At 52.3% G+C, this 13,785-nt stretch overlaps 1 protein-coding gene across 6 annotated transcripts in view; it reads right to left on the bottom strand.

The window, feature by feature from the left end:
* The window catches only part of BCORL1 (BCL6 corepressor like 1), a 60,297-nt gene that overhangs the window by 21,874 nt on the left and 24,638 nt on the right, over positions 1 to 13,785 (bottom strand). For 5 of the 6 annotated variants that reach the window (XM_060292852.1, XM_030844862.2, XM_030844861.2 and 2 more), the window contains 4 exons: positions 10,385 to 13,657; positions 5,272 to 5,437; positions 3,926 to 4,006; positions 1,430 to 1,819 (listed from right to left, as the gene is read on the bottom strand). In XM_060292852.1, coding sequence (XP_060148835.1) covers positions 1,430 to 1,819; positions 3,926 to 4,006; positions 5,272 to 5,437; positions 10,385 to 13,657 — 3,910 coding nt within the window. The remainder of the gene's footprint in view (positions 1 to 1,429; positions 1,820 to 3,925; positions 4,007 to 5,271; positions 5,438 to 10,384; positions 13,658 to 13,785) is intronic. The other variant, XM_060292854.1, reaches the window with a different exon arrangement.

Below are 13,785 nucleotides of genomic sequence, written 5' to 3'. Positions count from 1 at the left end.
ACGACAAGCAGGATGCCTTGCTGAGTGGCGTTCCCATACTCCTGGAGGTGGTTGAGGCTACCTGTCAAGAGTGCTGTGGAGATCTCCGCATTGAGTGGAAAACTGGGCCAGGTAATCTCGAAGGTCCTTCTGGTTCCAAAAGCCGATAAGTTCCATAAGAAGCTTCCAAGCTTCTAGGAAACCAGATCTCATTAGAGAAGACTGGGTGGTACAAAAGCTCCTCTTCATCCTAACACAAGTGGCTGAGGCCAACTGCTTGACAACTCACTCCTGACCAATCCATATGGCTGTGGCAGAGAACTGGGAAAATCATCTCCACGCTCTCACACGGTTGATGAAAATTGGCTCGATCACTCTCTTAAGTGCGGGAATAGGTATTGTGTATATCTCTACTTAAACACAGCTGGAAATGAGGCTTAGCCTTCTTTGCATTATAGCAAACCCAGAATCTACTACCCACTCACATGTGGTTATTCAGTTTTCACTAATATGGAGACCGCAGATATTTACCGGCAGCTCAGGATGAATACATTATAGGAGCCAATCAATTGTTGTTTCAGGGGCAGAGGTCAGAGAAAGAGAGTGAGAGACAGAGGTGTTCTCATTGAACCCAGAGACGTGCTTTTTGCTCATCTAGAAATCCACTATAGGAATGGGCCCAAAGAGCGCTTAGCCCAACAAACTGATATTAGCCTTGGTGACGGTCTGTGCCTCCATGATTACATATTATAGCGTCTAACGTGGCCAAACAAAGCCTGGTGTTTTCTCCTTGGGCTGCCTGCTTTTCCAACAAAAATGATGCCTGCAGGTCCAACAAAAATGATGTCATCTGAAAGCTTCACTCTGCCTCCTAATGACCTTTGTGGCTTTAACTAAGAAAGCCAAGTTGTGCCCGCTTCTACTTGAAGTTCTTCTGTTGGGTTGAGGAAACCATTGTGCTTCTTTTTAGTTTAGGGGCTGGAGGTATCCCAGGAAAGGCAGCCAATACCCTCTTTCTTCTTGAAGCCAGGATTCTAGGAGAGAAAACCCAACCTCCCAAAAGACCCGACTCCCTCAAGCCAACCAGAGAACTCCCTGGTATTGAGTTGTCCCACACCAAGGACGTCACTGTGGCCTTGCCCACAGGTCCAGACTTTTATAAAAAATTGGAGAGCTCGGGGCTACATGTCCTCAGCTCACCTGTAGGTCAGTCCAATGTCATTCAATCTCAACCCCAAGCCAAGACCTCGGGACTGGAGTTGAGTGACCCCCTCTGGCAGCTGGAGCTCATAGCACCATGTTTCTCTGGGTGCAGAGGCCTTTGGCTGGCGTAGAGGAGGCAGAGGTGGGAACACCCAAGATGCCCGAGGGTCCCCAGAAGCCAGAGTCACTGTGGTTTGGGGACGGGGGGCAGCAGCTCCCTGGGGCAGCAGCCCCCGGCCGGCCTTACCTGCTCTCCCTTTCCGCCGCTGCTCTTCTTCTTGTTCAGTCAGGTACTCCCCAGTCTGGTATTTTCGGCTCTTCTGCCGTCTCCGTTTCTTCCTCTTCACCAGGCCCTCCTCCTCGTCTTCCTCCTCCTCCTCGTTGGTGTCCCACATCTGCCGGGCAGCCTCTGTCCTCCAGGGCATCTCTCGGGCTCGCCACAGGTGCCTGCGGCCCTGGCTCAGCAGGGTCTTGTCCTGGGCATGGTGGCTGCGGTACTGGGTGTCCCGTTGGGTCTTTCTCACCTTTCGACGCTTGGCCGGGGTGGGGGTCACCTCCTCTTCCTCCTCGGTGGGGAAGACTTCCTGGCTTCCCATGTCACTGTCTGCCATGCCAGCAAAGGAGCTACAGATGCTTCCTGTGGACGGGATGTACAGAGGACGGTCAGGTACCTCTTCAAAGGACCAAGAGTACGGTGTCGAAGCAAGTGCCCTGGATTAGGAGTTTGAAGGTCTGGGTTCGAGTTCAGGCTCTGCCAGTTATTGGCTGTATGCTCTCAGAAAGTTCCTTCACTTCTGTCTCCTCGTCTATAAAATGAGAATACTGTTCTCTGCCTTACTGACCTCACAGGACTGTTCTGAGGCTCAAATGAGATAATTCACCCTTAAGCGCTTTACAGAGTCCAATATATTACACAGCTATCAAGTATCCAAACCACACACCCTTCCTCATCCACGCTGCCCTGCCACTTTCATTCATTCCACAAACTCTTACTTAGTGCTTATAAGGTGCCAAGACTTGTCTGACGGGCAGGAAAGGGCCACAGGGTTTAGTAGAGGGTGGGGGAGGGCAGACTGACATGGCGCTCCCGCCCGTGCTCACTATGTGACCCCCCAATCTTGCTGACAGAGCCACCCTGGGCAAGCAGAGTTGTCACCAAAGAGTCTCAGGAAGAGTGAAGCAAGAAGGAGCCCCTTTCCTGTGACACAGCCTGCGTTAGTCCCGCCCAAATGCTCCTCAGCCACGCCCTCTTCCCCGTCATTGACCCCACCTCCTACTGGGCAGCCAAGAGTCCAGGGGTGGAGCTTTCTCCCCAGCTCCACCCCCTGCCCCACTGCAGCTGTTCCTCACCGTTGGGCAGGCACTTCCCCCTCCTCTCCTCACCACCCCAGGATGAGGGGACCTTTCCTACCCTCCTCTGCCACCCGGCCAAGAGGCCATTTTCCTCCCCACGCCTGCCTTCAATTCTGCTAACAACAAACACAGTCCTAAACTGGCCCGGTTTAGTGATCCAGGAGATCTGACATCTTTCTCAGAAGCAGCTCTGAGATACCACCATCTTTCTCCCGAGGCCCGGCTATTAACTCGACAATCCCCAAACCCAAGCGAGGTCAGCAGAAGAAAGAAATGGTTCGAGGGAATTCCCTGGTGGTCCAGTGGTTAGGACTCCGCGCTTTCACCGCCAAGGGCGCAGGTTCAACCCCTGGTTGGGGAACTAAGATTCCACAAGCCTAGCGGTGCAGCCAAAAAACAAAGAAAAGGTTCGAGGCCAACAGGGTGGCAGTGGCTCTTGACCAAAGCTTCAAGTCAGTCAGTCAGACTGCTTAAAGACAGCAAATATCCAGGAAACTTTCCATTATACAGACTAGGCAGGGAACGAAGTGTTCTAGTTAATCTAATATTCTGGTTAACACGAATCACCATAGAGATCACACAGGGATCACCAATTTCCAAAGAATCAAATACACTACAATGTGTTTAACACTGAAATGGGAACGGCTGTAATGTAATCGCTCTTTGATGATTCAGAGGACACTTCAGGATTTTTCGAGGCCTCCAGGCTGTCATTACGAGCCCCAATTACCACCGCGCTCTCCACGTGCTGAGGTGCCCGTTAATAGAATGTCAGATAACTGAGTTTACACTGTGCCCTGCTTCCCCATTCCACCCACGTTGCATGGAAATCTGGGTGAACCGGGGCAACCATTTCTAGCACTAAGTACCAACTTGGAGGCTAGCAGGCAACAGTAGTAGCTAGAAAGGGCTATCCTTTTTTAGACCCTGGGGGTTGACCAATACAAGTTCAGGGGACCAGAGGTGATTCTGCTGGCCCTGACGACTCAGTGACCATTTCCAATTTGGATACCTGGCACACAGGGCAAGAGGACAGAGGCCCAAAGGTTAAATGTTTGTGCCAGAGACTGGCCCCCAAAATCACGAGATGCCAAAGCCTGGAGTAGAATCAGTTTTCCTGAGTGGCACAGGCCTTTCCTCTTTCCACCACTGGCTGCCAACAAGAGATGTCAAATCCCTGTTACGAAATGCTAAGTAAATCATCCTAAAATCGTGGGCAACGACCCAGCTCCTACCCTGGGCTCTCTCGTCTCTGCAAGGAGCTGGGCATCTTGGCACGGTGAATCAAATTCCCAACTCTCCACCTGGGCCAATGGCAAGGTCGCTCGACCAGACTTCTACCTCTCTGCAGAGGAGTGCCAAGGTGGGCCTCAGCCTCAGACTCACTCACCAGACTGACTGCGCGTCCGGGTGCTCAGGACCACGGGGATGAAGTCGCGGAAACTGCTCTTTGCCTTCTTCTCCAAGGAACCTGGAGTGGTGTGTGGTTTGAGAGCAGAAGGCAGAGATATCACAATCAGAGTCTCAGGACGGGAAAGCCTCCCCCACCCTCCCAACCCGAGAGGCTCAAATGGAGAACTCAAGGGAGGGTTTGTGTTCTCCCTGCATTACATTTATTAATTTCCCTTATGCTGCTATCACCTACGTATCTCTTTTAGAGAAGGAGCTTTTCCCGGTGGTTTTTGAAAACTGGGAGTTGGGTCATTTTTGCTGACACCAAAAAAGGCAGTGCACGGCATCGATTCGCCGGCACGCCACAAAGTGGAAGGCCCGGTTGTCTGGACGACTGTGAGGCTGCTGCGCCTCCACAGCGTTATAACTGAGCTGGAGCAGGTCCCAGAGAAGGGTAACCTCCATGAATCGCAGAGGATTGAGCAAGGCAGGAAGATGGGAGCAGGGAACGGCGGACGGCGGAAAACTGCTATATAGGAACAGACTAGAGAGAGGCAGGTCACATCAGACAGGCAAGGCTACGAACACCGGCTACTATGGGCAGGAATACGCGGGCTTCTCTCTGCTGAGGGCGCCAAGGAACTATTAGTGGCAGAGCATACGGGTTACGTACACACCTCCCCAACCCAAACATCCTGTGTGTCCCTAAATAATAAGGGTTTAGGACTCCTCCAACCCTTCTAGCTAGCTAGCTATTAATTTTTAACTTTTATAATGGGAGTTTCCAAATATACCAAAGGTAGACAAAACAGTGTAAATAACCCCCATTTGGTCTTAATCCTCATTAAACCCATTTCTTCCCTGAGCCTAGACCCACTTCAGGGTAATAGGTTGGCTACTCTGCTGTAGGACTGACTCTTGTCTATCTGAAAAGCACCACTTCAGAGCGTGTCTTATTCTAGCAACCAGGGTGAGCAGCATTAAGCCCCCACTCCTGTCTCCCTTCTCCCTCCGCTTAGATTTCAGAGGTGTCAATTATATCTTCCTCCTGGGACTTCCCTGCTGGTGCAGTGGCTAAGACTCCATGCTTCCAATGCAGGGGGCCCGGGTTCAATCCCTGGTCAGGGAACTAGATCCCGCACGCCGCACGAAGATCCCGTGTGCCGCAACTAAGACCCGGCACAGCCAAACAAATAAATAAATAAATATTTTTTTCAAATTATATCTTTCTCCCACAGTGAGGAAGTCTCACTTTCCTGGTCAGTTGCAGAGCCCCTCCCCCCCCCACCCGCCATAGGGATCCCTCTGCAGCCCATCAAGAGGGCCAGGACCCGCGGGGCCTACCTTCCTCGTGGCCATCGGCTCGTTTTCCTGGAGACTGGGACTCCGGCTTTGTTGGCTTCCGGTGCTTGTGCTTTACCCTGACTCCACTGTGCTCTTTTCCTGAATCTGAAGCCCCCCTGGGGCTTTTCTTGGTGGGTTCCTGGGGGTCACTAGGTGGCTTCCGGCACTGTGGAGAGGTGGAGAGAGTCAGGTCTGAGGTCAGTTTCACCTCTTAAGAAAGCTCTCTTAATGTTGAGCCCTGTGCCCTGATACTGACACACGGACACGAGCTTCCCACGTGGAGGCTGGGGGAAGGGGCCGCCCGCTGCCTTCCACAGTGGGCTACAGAGGCTTTTTGGACTGAATCCAGTGCCCTAGCTAATCCCCACAGACATCCATACCCCATCATTTGAAACACGTCCACAGAGTCTGCATTCACAAGCCGAATAAACACCCAAAGTCATTTGAAAAGGTGCAAAGTCAGGCCCCATACTCTCTATATCCGAACAGCAATAGAGAGATGGACAGAAAACAAAAATGCCTCTTCTGCAAGTTGGATGACTACATTGTTCAAATAACTTCACTGTGAATAGTACTGACACCAACAACTGAAACTAATTCTCATATGGGCCAACTCAAGAAAAATTATCTATTTGCACATGTAGATTAATACCAGAAAAAAGATTCAACTAAGGCAAGAAGAAAAGTCTACCACGGCAGCAATTCCAATCTCCCCGTACTTAGGAAAGACACCGAAAAGGCCCAGGCATTTTCAATAATGACCCTTTACACTCTGAGGCCCTTTCACCTTTTCCAAACACTCTCTCTAATATTCGATTTGTTCTTCCCAACAACCCAGAGAGGAAAACCTAATATCACACCCTTGAACAGACGAGGAAACTGAGCCTCCAAGATAAGAGGTTAAATGATTTGTCCAGGGCAACACAGCCCAAGGCGTCCACTTGCTCAGGGGCCGTCCGGGACCAGGCAAACCTGCAAGTTAGCTGCTCTGTGCCTGCAGTGAGAAAATGGCTGAGCTAGGACTAAGACCCAGGGCTCCTGGCGCCCATCCCGGGCCTCTTCACCTCAGCTCTCACTCCTCTTCTCCCTCACTTGTGTCCTCCACTGGTTTTGGTCATCCCCACTCATACCTACTGCCCAGCGCATGCGGTAGGCACAATGGTTGTGCTTACACATTGCAAGGACACTCTTGAGCCTAGCAGTCACACATCCTCACAAGCTTTGAGATCTCTCCACGCCACCCAACAAGAAATAGGGCAAGGTAGGGATTTCTAGTATTGTAGTATCCAAGGAGTGCAGAGTAAGCAAAACATTTTAACAATGACAGCGGGCCCTAGGAAGAAAGGAAGAGTTGTTTTCCCCCTAAGCAGACCCGCACGCCACATTCTAAAAGGTTATCACGGTCCAGCTCCAGCTAAGGGGATGGCAGATGTCTTACTGACGCAACATTTTTCCGGCGTGGGGGCGGGGGGAATATGTCTCCATAGAGCCACCATTCCCCATCAAATTCCAGGGACTCCTGCTATCCCATGAACTCCTGCTTCTTATTCAGCAGAGGGCTGAGCTGAAAATTCAGTTTCTCCCTTTACTTGCTGCCAGCTCCTATAAACCAAAGTGTTAGGAGAAAGAAAGAAATGGGAAGGAAAGAGGAAGATGGGCAACTGCTGCTTAAAGTGTGACCTTCAGGTATGGCCACAGAACAACTACCTCAAGTCAGGCGGAATAAAGTTCAGTGCATGTCAATTTGAACATGTCGTATTTATTTCTGAATATCATTTTTAGCTGGCTCTTTCAAGTACAGATCATTAACTTTTACTTCCTAAGAGAGACAAAAACAAGTAAAACAGAACATCTAGAAGGGATCTGTGTCTGTATGTTCTGCAAGGGCAACACTCAGAGTAAAAATATATCGCACACTCCAACTTAGGCAAAAAGTTGCGGTGATGAAGAGACCATGTAAGATGAATGTTCTGGTTAACAGAGTTTTGAAGGGTTTTCCAAAGAACTTTCCAAAAGATGAGAAGACAACCAGCACCAGATGAAGCAGAACTTTCTTTGCTGATGACTCAGAAGGTCCTTCAGGATTCCGCACGGCCTTGGGGCAGGTGGTGTAGGAGACAGGAGACTGATTCTTTTTTTAAATTTTTTTTATTTAATTTTTTTATTGCAGTAACATTGGTTTATAACATTATATAAGTTTCATGTACATAACATTATACTCCTACCGCTGTATACACTACGGAGAGTATTCTGATTCTTGGCCATACCCTGAAAGGGGCCATACCCTGGAGACTGGGCTTCCGGCACTGTGGAGAGGTGACCCCTGATTTTAGTTTTGCTTATCAATGGTTTCTTTCTCAGGAAAATGGAACATAAGAAAAGAAAGATCTAAGTTATTTGCTTTCTGGAAAAATGGACATTTACTAAATCATTACAGGCGGCTGCCAAGGGCTGCTTCAAGGCTCCTGACGCTGTGACTTTATTCTCTGCCCTCTGCATCTGTCAGTGGGCCCAGTGAACTGTTCATCTAATATAGGAAGGGGCAGTGCCTGCCTGTCAGCGAGTCGCCTGCAAGACATAAGCTCCATGAGGGTCTATCCTATTTGTAATACTAATGATATCAACAGCAGCCACTAACACTTCCCGAGCACTTACTATGTGCCAGGCACTGTTCTAAGCATTTACATATATCACTTCATTTTATCTTTTTTTAACAATAGCTTTGTTGACATATAACTTACTGAGATATATCATACACTTATTTACGTTTATTATTCAACTGTTTTTAATACAATCACAGAAATGTGTAAGGATCATCACTATCTAGTTCTAGAACTTTTTCATCACCCCAAATAGAAACCCTGTACCCATTAAGCCGTCACTCTCCAATTCCTCATCCCCACCAGCCTTAGGCAACTACTAATCTACTTTCTGTCTCTGTCAATTTGCCCATTCTGGACATTTCACATCATCATTTCATTTAGTCTTTACACAGCCCTATGAGTAGGTACTATCACTGTCTCATTGTATAGATGAGGAAACTGAGGGCGAGACAGATGAAGTAACTTGACTGATATCACATAGCTAGGAAGAAGTAGAACCAGGATTCAAACTCAGGCACTGTGCCTGGCTCCAGAAAGCATACTCCTCACCAAAATGCTGTACTGTCCTCCTGAAGATGTATTCCCACTGCCTGGGAAGGACTGGCACATAGTAGCCGCTCAACAAACACTTGCTAAATGGTCAGTGAAACAGCTATACATAAGCAGAGTGGAAGATAGTGTGGCATAGCTCAAGATGAACATGAACTTTATTTTTCTCTTTTTCTTTTAATTTTTTTAAATTGGGGTATAGTTGTTTTAGAACGTGAACTTCAGAGCCAATAAGACTGGAGCTTGAGTTCCACTTCTGTCATTTAGTAGCGGTGTAACTTTGGGTAACTTACTCATTTTCTTATCTGTGAATTGGGTGTAGTGTTCACCTCATAGGGTTATTTGAAGGATTAAGTTAGATAACATACGTAGAAAGCACTTGGTATGTAGTAGGAATTCAACAAACAGTAACAACTATAACGACATGAACTATTATTATTACCACCAAGAGCAGATTGCAGTCACCTGAGCAAACGCTAGACATACGCTGTACTGTTTAATGACCTATGTTCCTACTTGGCATGTCTCTGCCGTACTGAGGTGGTCATGGGGTCACTGAGAAAAACCCACCCAAACTCTACTCCCAGGGTTCTTAACCTGGAGTCCATGGGTGGGCTTTGGGGAGTGGGTTGGGTCCGTGAGCCCCTTGAAATTATGGGCAAAGTTCTGAGGTCATGTTTCAGGGGACAGGGTTCACAGCTCTCATCAGCTTCCCAAAGTGCTCTATGGTCCAAAAAAGACTAAGAGCTTCTGCCACAAACAAATTCACAGTGCTCTGGCTAGAAATCTATTCAACATCCAGTCTGAAGGCTATTAACATAACCTCAAATTGCTCCATATTTTGAATAAGCCCTACCTATCCTCAACTGCTTCAAGAATCTCCTTGATCACTAGTGTCCTTCAGATCCTCTTTGGAGGAACACTGGATTCAGGCCAAGTCCTCTTAGCCCACCTTTTTGCCTAGAACCCTGCCATCATCCTTAGCCTATTAAGAACCCAGACCTAGATGCCCATCTGCCTTGGACATCAAATTCCCAATGGGCTGAAACCCACAGCTGCCACCCCAAGCATTAGGGGGAAAGGAAACTGGTGGATAAGCCCAGAAGCTGAATTGGCTCGAGCCCCACAAAACTCCAAGCAAATCCTAAGCAGGCTTACCCCGGTGGTGCAGAGAACAACCTTGTCAAAGGCCCCTTGCCTCCCTGGACCCTAAGCTCTCAAGGCCAGCAGTTATCTTAGAAGAGGAAAAGGAAGAATGGCCATGCAAGGAAGGGCCTGTTATTAATTGATTTCCCTCCCCCATATCGTATGGTATTCTTCCACTTTCCAACCTCATCTGGGACAATGGCTTTCCTAGCCTCAGGGACCGAATCATTTCCCACATCTACAAAATAGAAGCCCACCCCTCCCCACGCTAAAACACCATATATGGAGAATGTTACTTGGTAAGGGTCATGATTCACTTTACACAAGCCTTCCAATCAGTTCAGTTCACAGAGCTACTCAAGAACACTGCACGAGGGCTTCCCTGATGGCACAGTGGTTAAGAATCCGCCTGCCAGTGCAGGGGACACGGGTTCGATCCCTGGCCCGGGAAGATCCCACATGCCGCGGAGCAACTAAGCCCGTGTGCCACAACTACTGAGCCTGCGCTCTAGAGCTCGCGAGCCACAACTACTGAGCCCACGTGCCACAACTACTGAAGCCCACGCACCTAGAGCCCATGCTCCGCAACAAGAGAAGCCAACGCAATGAGAAGCCTGCGCAACGCAACGAAGAGTAGCCCTCGCTCACCGCAACTAGAGAAAGCCCATGCGCAGCAACAAAGACCCAACGGAGCCATAAATAAATAGATAGATAGATAGATTAAAATTAAAGAACGCTGCACGAGGTTGACGTCTGCAGGACAAAGCAGACCGCTGGGGTCTCGGCCCGGCCCTCAACCTCAGCCCAGCACTCACCTTGGGTCCAAGGGAACTGCGGACCACAACCTTGGCTTGCGGCTGCTGCTCCTCTCCATCCTTCTCTTTGCCGCACTTCATTTTCTTGGGCGGCAGAGGTTCGGTCACCCCATCGGTCACCACCGAGTCTGGCTGCCACTTGTTCTTGCAAGGAAAGACACCTACACTTTCCTGTTTCACTCGAGCCTGCCCAGCCTTACTCCGCACTTCAGCTTGGCCCCTCTGGGTAGCTGCTGGGAGGCCATCGGCCCGGAAGCAGGTGGCTAAATTGAAGACCACATCACCATCCACCTTCTCCATTTTCACCCGCCCCAGGTCCACCTGGCTTCCGAGCTGTGCAAGGTCTGTGCTGGAGGCCCTCTTGCCGCTTGGGACCACGTCCAAGATGATTTCCTTGGGGCGGCTGTCATGAGGTAGCAAAGGCAGCTCGGGCATCTTGTGCAGGTTCTGGGGGGTGGCCAGGACCAGCTCATGGGACATATAGGTGGCCAGCACTTGGTTCTTAGGCTTCGTGTCTCCTGCCAGCTTCAGGCCGCAAGCCCCCTGGGGGCCTTCCAGCTTAGGAGTGCTGTCGGGGCAGAGGTGGCTCTCTGATTCCTCAGGCCCCTGATTCACTCTCAGGTCCCCACTGCTAGGCTGCACAGACAGTGCCAGGGTCCCTGTCTGAGGGCTGAGCGTCAGGAGGACAGGGTTCACTTGTTCCTCGTAAGGCTTGGCAGCAATCCGGCAAGTTTTGTTCTTGGTGCCCATGTCCTGCTCTGGAGCAAAGGGGCCCCCGGGCCGTGGCTGCCCCTCGGGAAGTCCATGCACAGCCTCACTAGGGCCAAGGGATGGCACACCAGAAAACTCAGAAACGACGCTGGTGGGCCTGATGGGCACCCCCTGGCTGGGGGTCAGCTGCCCGGCACTGGAAATGCCGATAGAAAGCAGAGACGCCTGGTGGTATGGTGACCAGCCAACAGGCAGGACCTGGGTGCTGGTGGGTTTCCCGTTGACTGAACACCGTGGGTAAATATTTGCTGGCCCTGTGGGCTTCCAGAGGGAGAGCTCCTTGGTTTGGCAGCCCGGCAGCCCAGGGGCGATGCGGGCTGGGGTGTAACGCTTCACTGTGCTTGGCTGTCCCTCAGTCCCAGCCTGGCTGCCCTTCTTGCCACAGGGGGCACCAGTGCTCTTGGGCTCTCCTTGATCGATGATGGAGATGGGCTCCTGCTTGGGGAGATGACGGGGGTCTCGGTTGAGGCCCAGGTTGGGGTCTTTGTTCAGCAGGAGGGATGCAGGCACTGGGTTGGCCACTCCCACGTAGGTGCCGGGAATGGTGCTGATCAGCGCAGTGGAGTTCTTCACCCAGGTGCTTGGGTCCCCGTTCCTCACGATCTCAGGAAAGATGACGAAGGGCGAGGAAGTGGAGCCCAGGCATGAGGTGACATTGCTGCCGGCAGCCTGGGTCGTGCGCTGGGACCTAGACAGGACCGTGGAGAGGAGGGCCTTGCTGCTGGTGTGCACGGGGGTCAACACGGGCATGGGAGGCGTCTTGCGCTGGTTCGGCAACGGGAGCTTCTGCCGGTTGGACTTGGAGGAGAGGTCCAGGGGCATCTCGCTGCACTCAGGCGGAGAGGCCATCTCTCGCTCCAGCTGTGGAGGTGACTTGAGGGGAGAGAAAGTGACGGAAGTCCCTTCTGTTTGTTGCTCGTTGCCACCTGGCATCTTGGCAGGATGCGGTGGGGCTGAGCTCACGCTGGGGGCTGGCAGCAGAGGCTGTGGTGGTGGAAGCACCTTGGCAGAAGCAGTGGAGAGGGAAGTATCTGCCAAAGGCCCGGGGACCCCATCGGGTGCAGGCTGGGTGCTGGTGCTGCTGGATGGGGAAGCGCAGGGGAGCCTGTTCACCTCCAGAGAGACCAGCTTGGACTCCGAAGTCAGAGGCCGGGCCACAGAAAATGCATATGGGTAAGACCGCAGCTCTGGGGAGGCCAGCACCCCAGGGAGACACCTGTCCTGCAGGTAGGATGGCAGGACAGGGAGTGTAAGGGTGGAGGAGACTCCCAGGGTGGTTGGCAGTGTGGCCACGCTGAGTGGCTGCCCACAACTTGGAGGCGGGATATAGACCAGCGGCTGGCTCGGGGTCAGCACTGTCCCTGGCTGAAAGGACAGGGGTACTTTTTGCATAGCTGGTGCCTGAGCTGCAGGAAAACACACTCGACTCAAACTAAAGGACGCCGGGATGGGTGCAGAGGTGGGAATGGCAGTGGGCGTGGCAGCCGGCATGGGCGTGGGGGCTGGAGTGAAGATTGGGGCTGGGGTGGGTGCAGGCACCGGCGTGGGAGCAAAGGCAGGGATGAGGGTGGGGGTAGAAGGCGGGCCAGAGGACGGGGTCGGGGTGGGCATCGGCACCGATGGAGGGGCGGGAGCTGCCGGAGGCGTGGACGACGGCATCGGAGCCAGAACTGGAGTGGGGACAGGTGCGAGGACCAGGGTCGGAGCCGAAGGGGGCACAGGAGCCTGGATCAGAGCCAAGGGAGGAGCTGAAACTGGGACTGAGATGGGGGTAGGGGCTGGAGCCGACAGGGGGACAGGGCCCGACGGGGGAGCAGAAGCTGGCACGGGCACCAAGACTGAGGCCGAAACCGAAAGAGGGTTCGAATCGGAGATGAGTGTGGGCACTGACGGTGGCGCCGGAGCCAGAGCCGGGACTGGTGCTAAGGGAGGGGAAGGGGCCGGAACCGAAGTGGCAACCTGGACGGGAACGAGCCCAGAATGGGGCACCGGGGCGGGGACAGAGAGGGGGACCTGGAATGGATCTGGAACAGATGGGGGGACAGAGGCTGAACTGGGAGCCGGGGGGCAGATGGGGGCTGGCAGCGGACTGAAGTTAGTGGTAACCAGAGGCAGGGTGCCCTCCACGGGGACGCCAGTTCCTAGAGTTGCCAAAATGAAAGTATTCTTCTCCCCGACACCCTGCCGAGAGTCCAAAGCCTTCGCCCCAGCTGGCGAGCAGTCCACCTGTTTGCTCATTTGGGTGCTGAGGGGAGTCCAGGAGCAGTCTGCCGTGCCGTTGCTGGCCTCTGGGCCGTCAGAAGTGGGAAGCTTGAGCCCGTCTCCCGGGCTGCTCAGTGGCACCAAGGGGCCCCCTGCCTCTGCCACATTCCCAGCATAGTCCATTTTCGGCTGGGCGTCGTCAGGCCTGTCTTCTGACTTGTGCCCAAGTTTTTCTGTTGCACTGCCATCTGGGTCTGCCCCCCGGGCATTACTGCCACTTCCAACTGCCGTGAGCTCCACCTGCAACGACAGAGCAGCGTGCCCATCTTAGCGAGCTCTCTGTAGATCGTGCAAGTGTCCCGAGGCCCGGGAGAGGTGACTGCTGGTCCTCTTTGCAACTCGACCAACCAGGCAGAAGCAAAGAGAAG

The sequence above is a fragment of the Globicephala melas genome, chromosome X, assembly GCF_963455315.2.
Source record: "Globicephala melas chromosome X, mGloMel1.2, whole genome shotgun sequence".
In the NCBI taxonomy this organism is placed as follows: Eukaryota; Metazoa; Chordata; class Mammalia; order Artiodactyla; family Delphinidae; genus Globicephala; species Globicephala melas.
The sequence above is the reverse complement of the archived record's forward strand: the minus strand, read 5'-3'. Positions and strand labels throughout refer to the sequence as shown.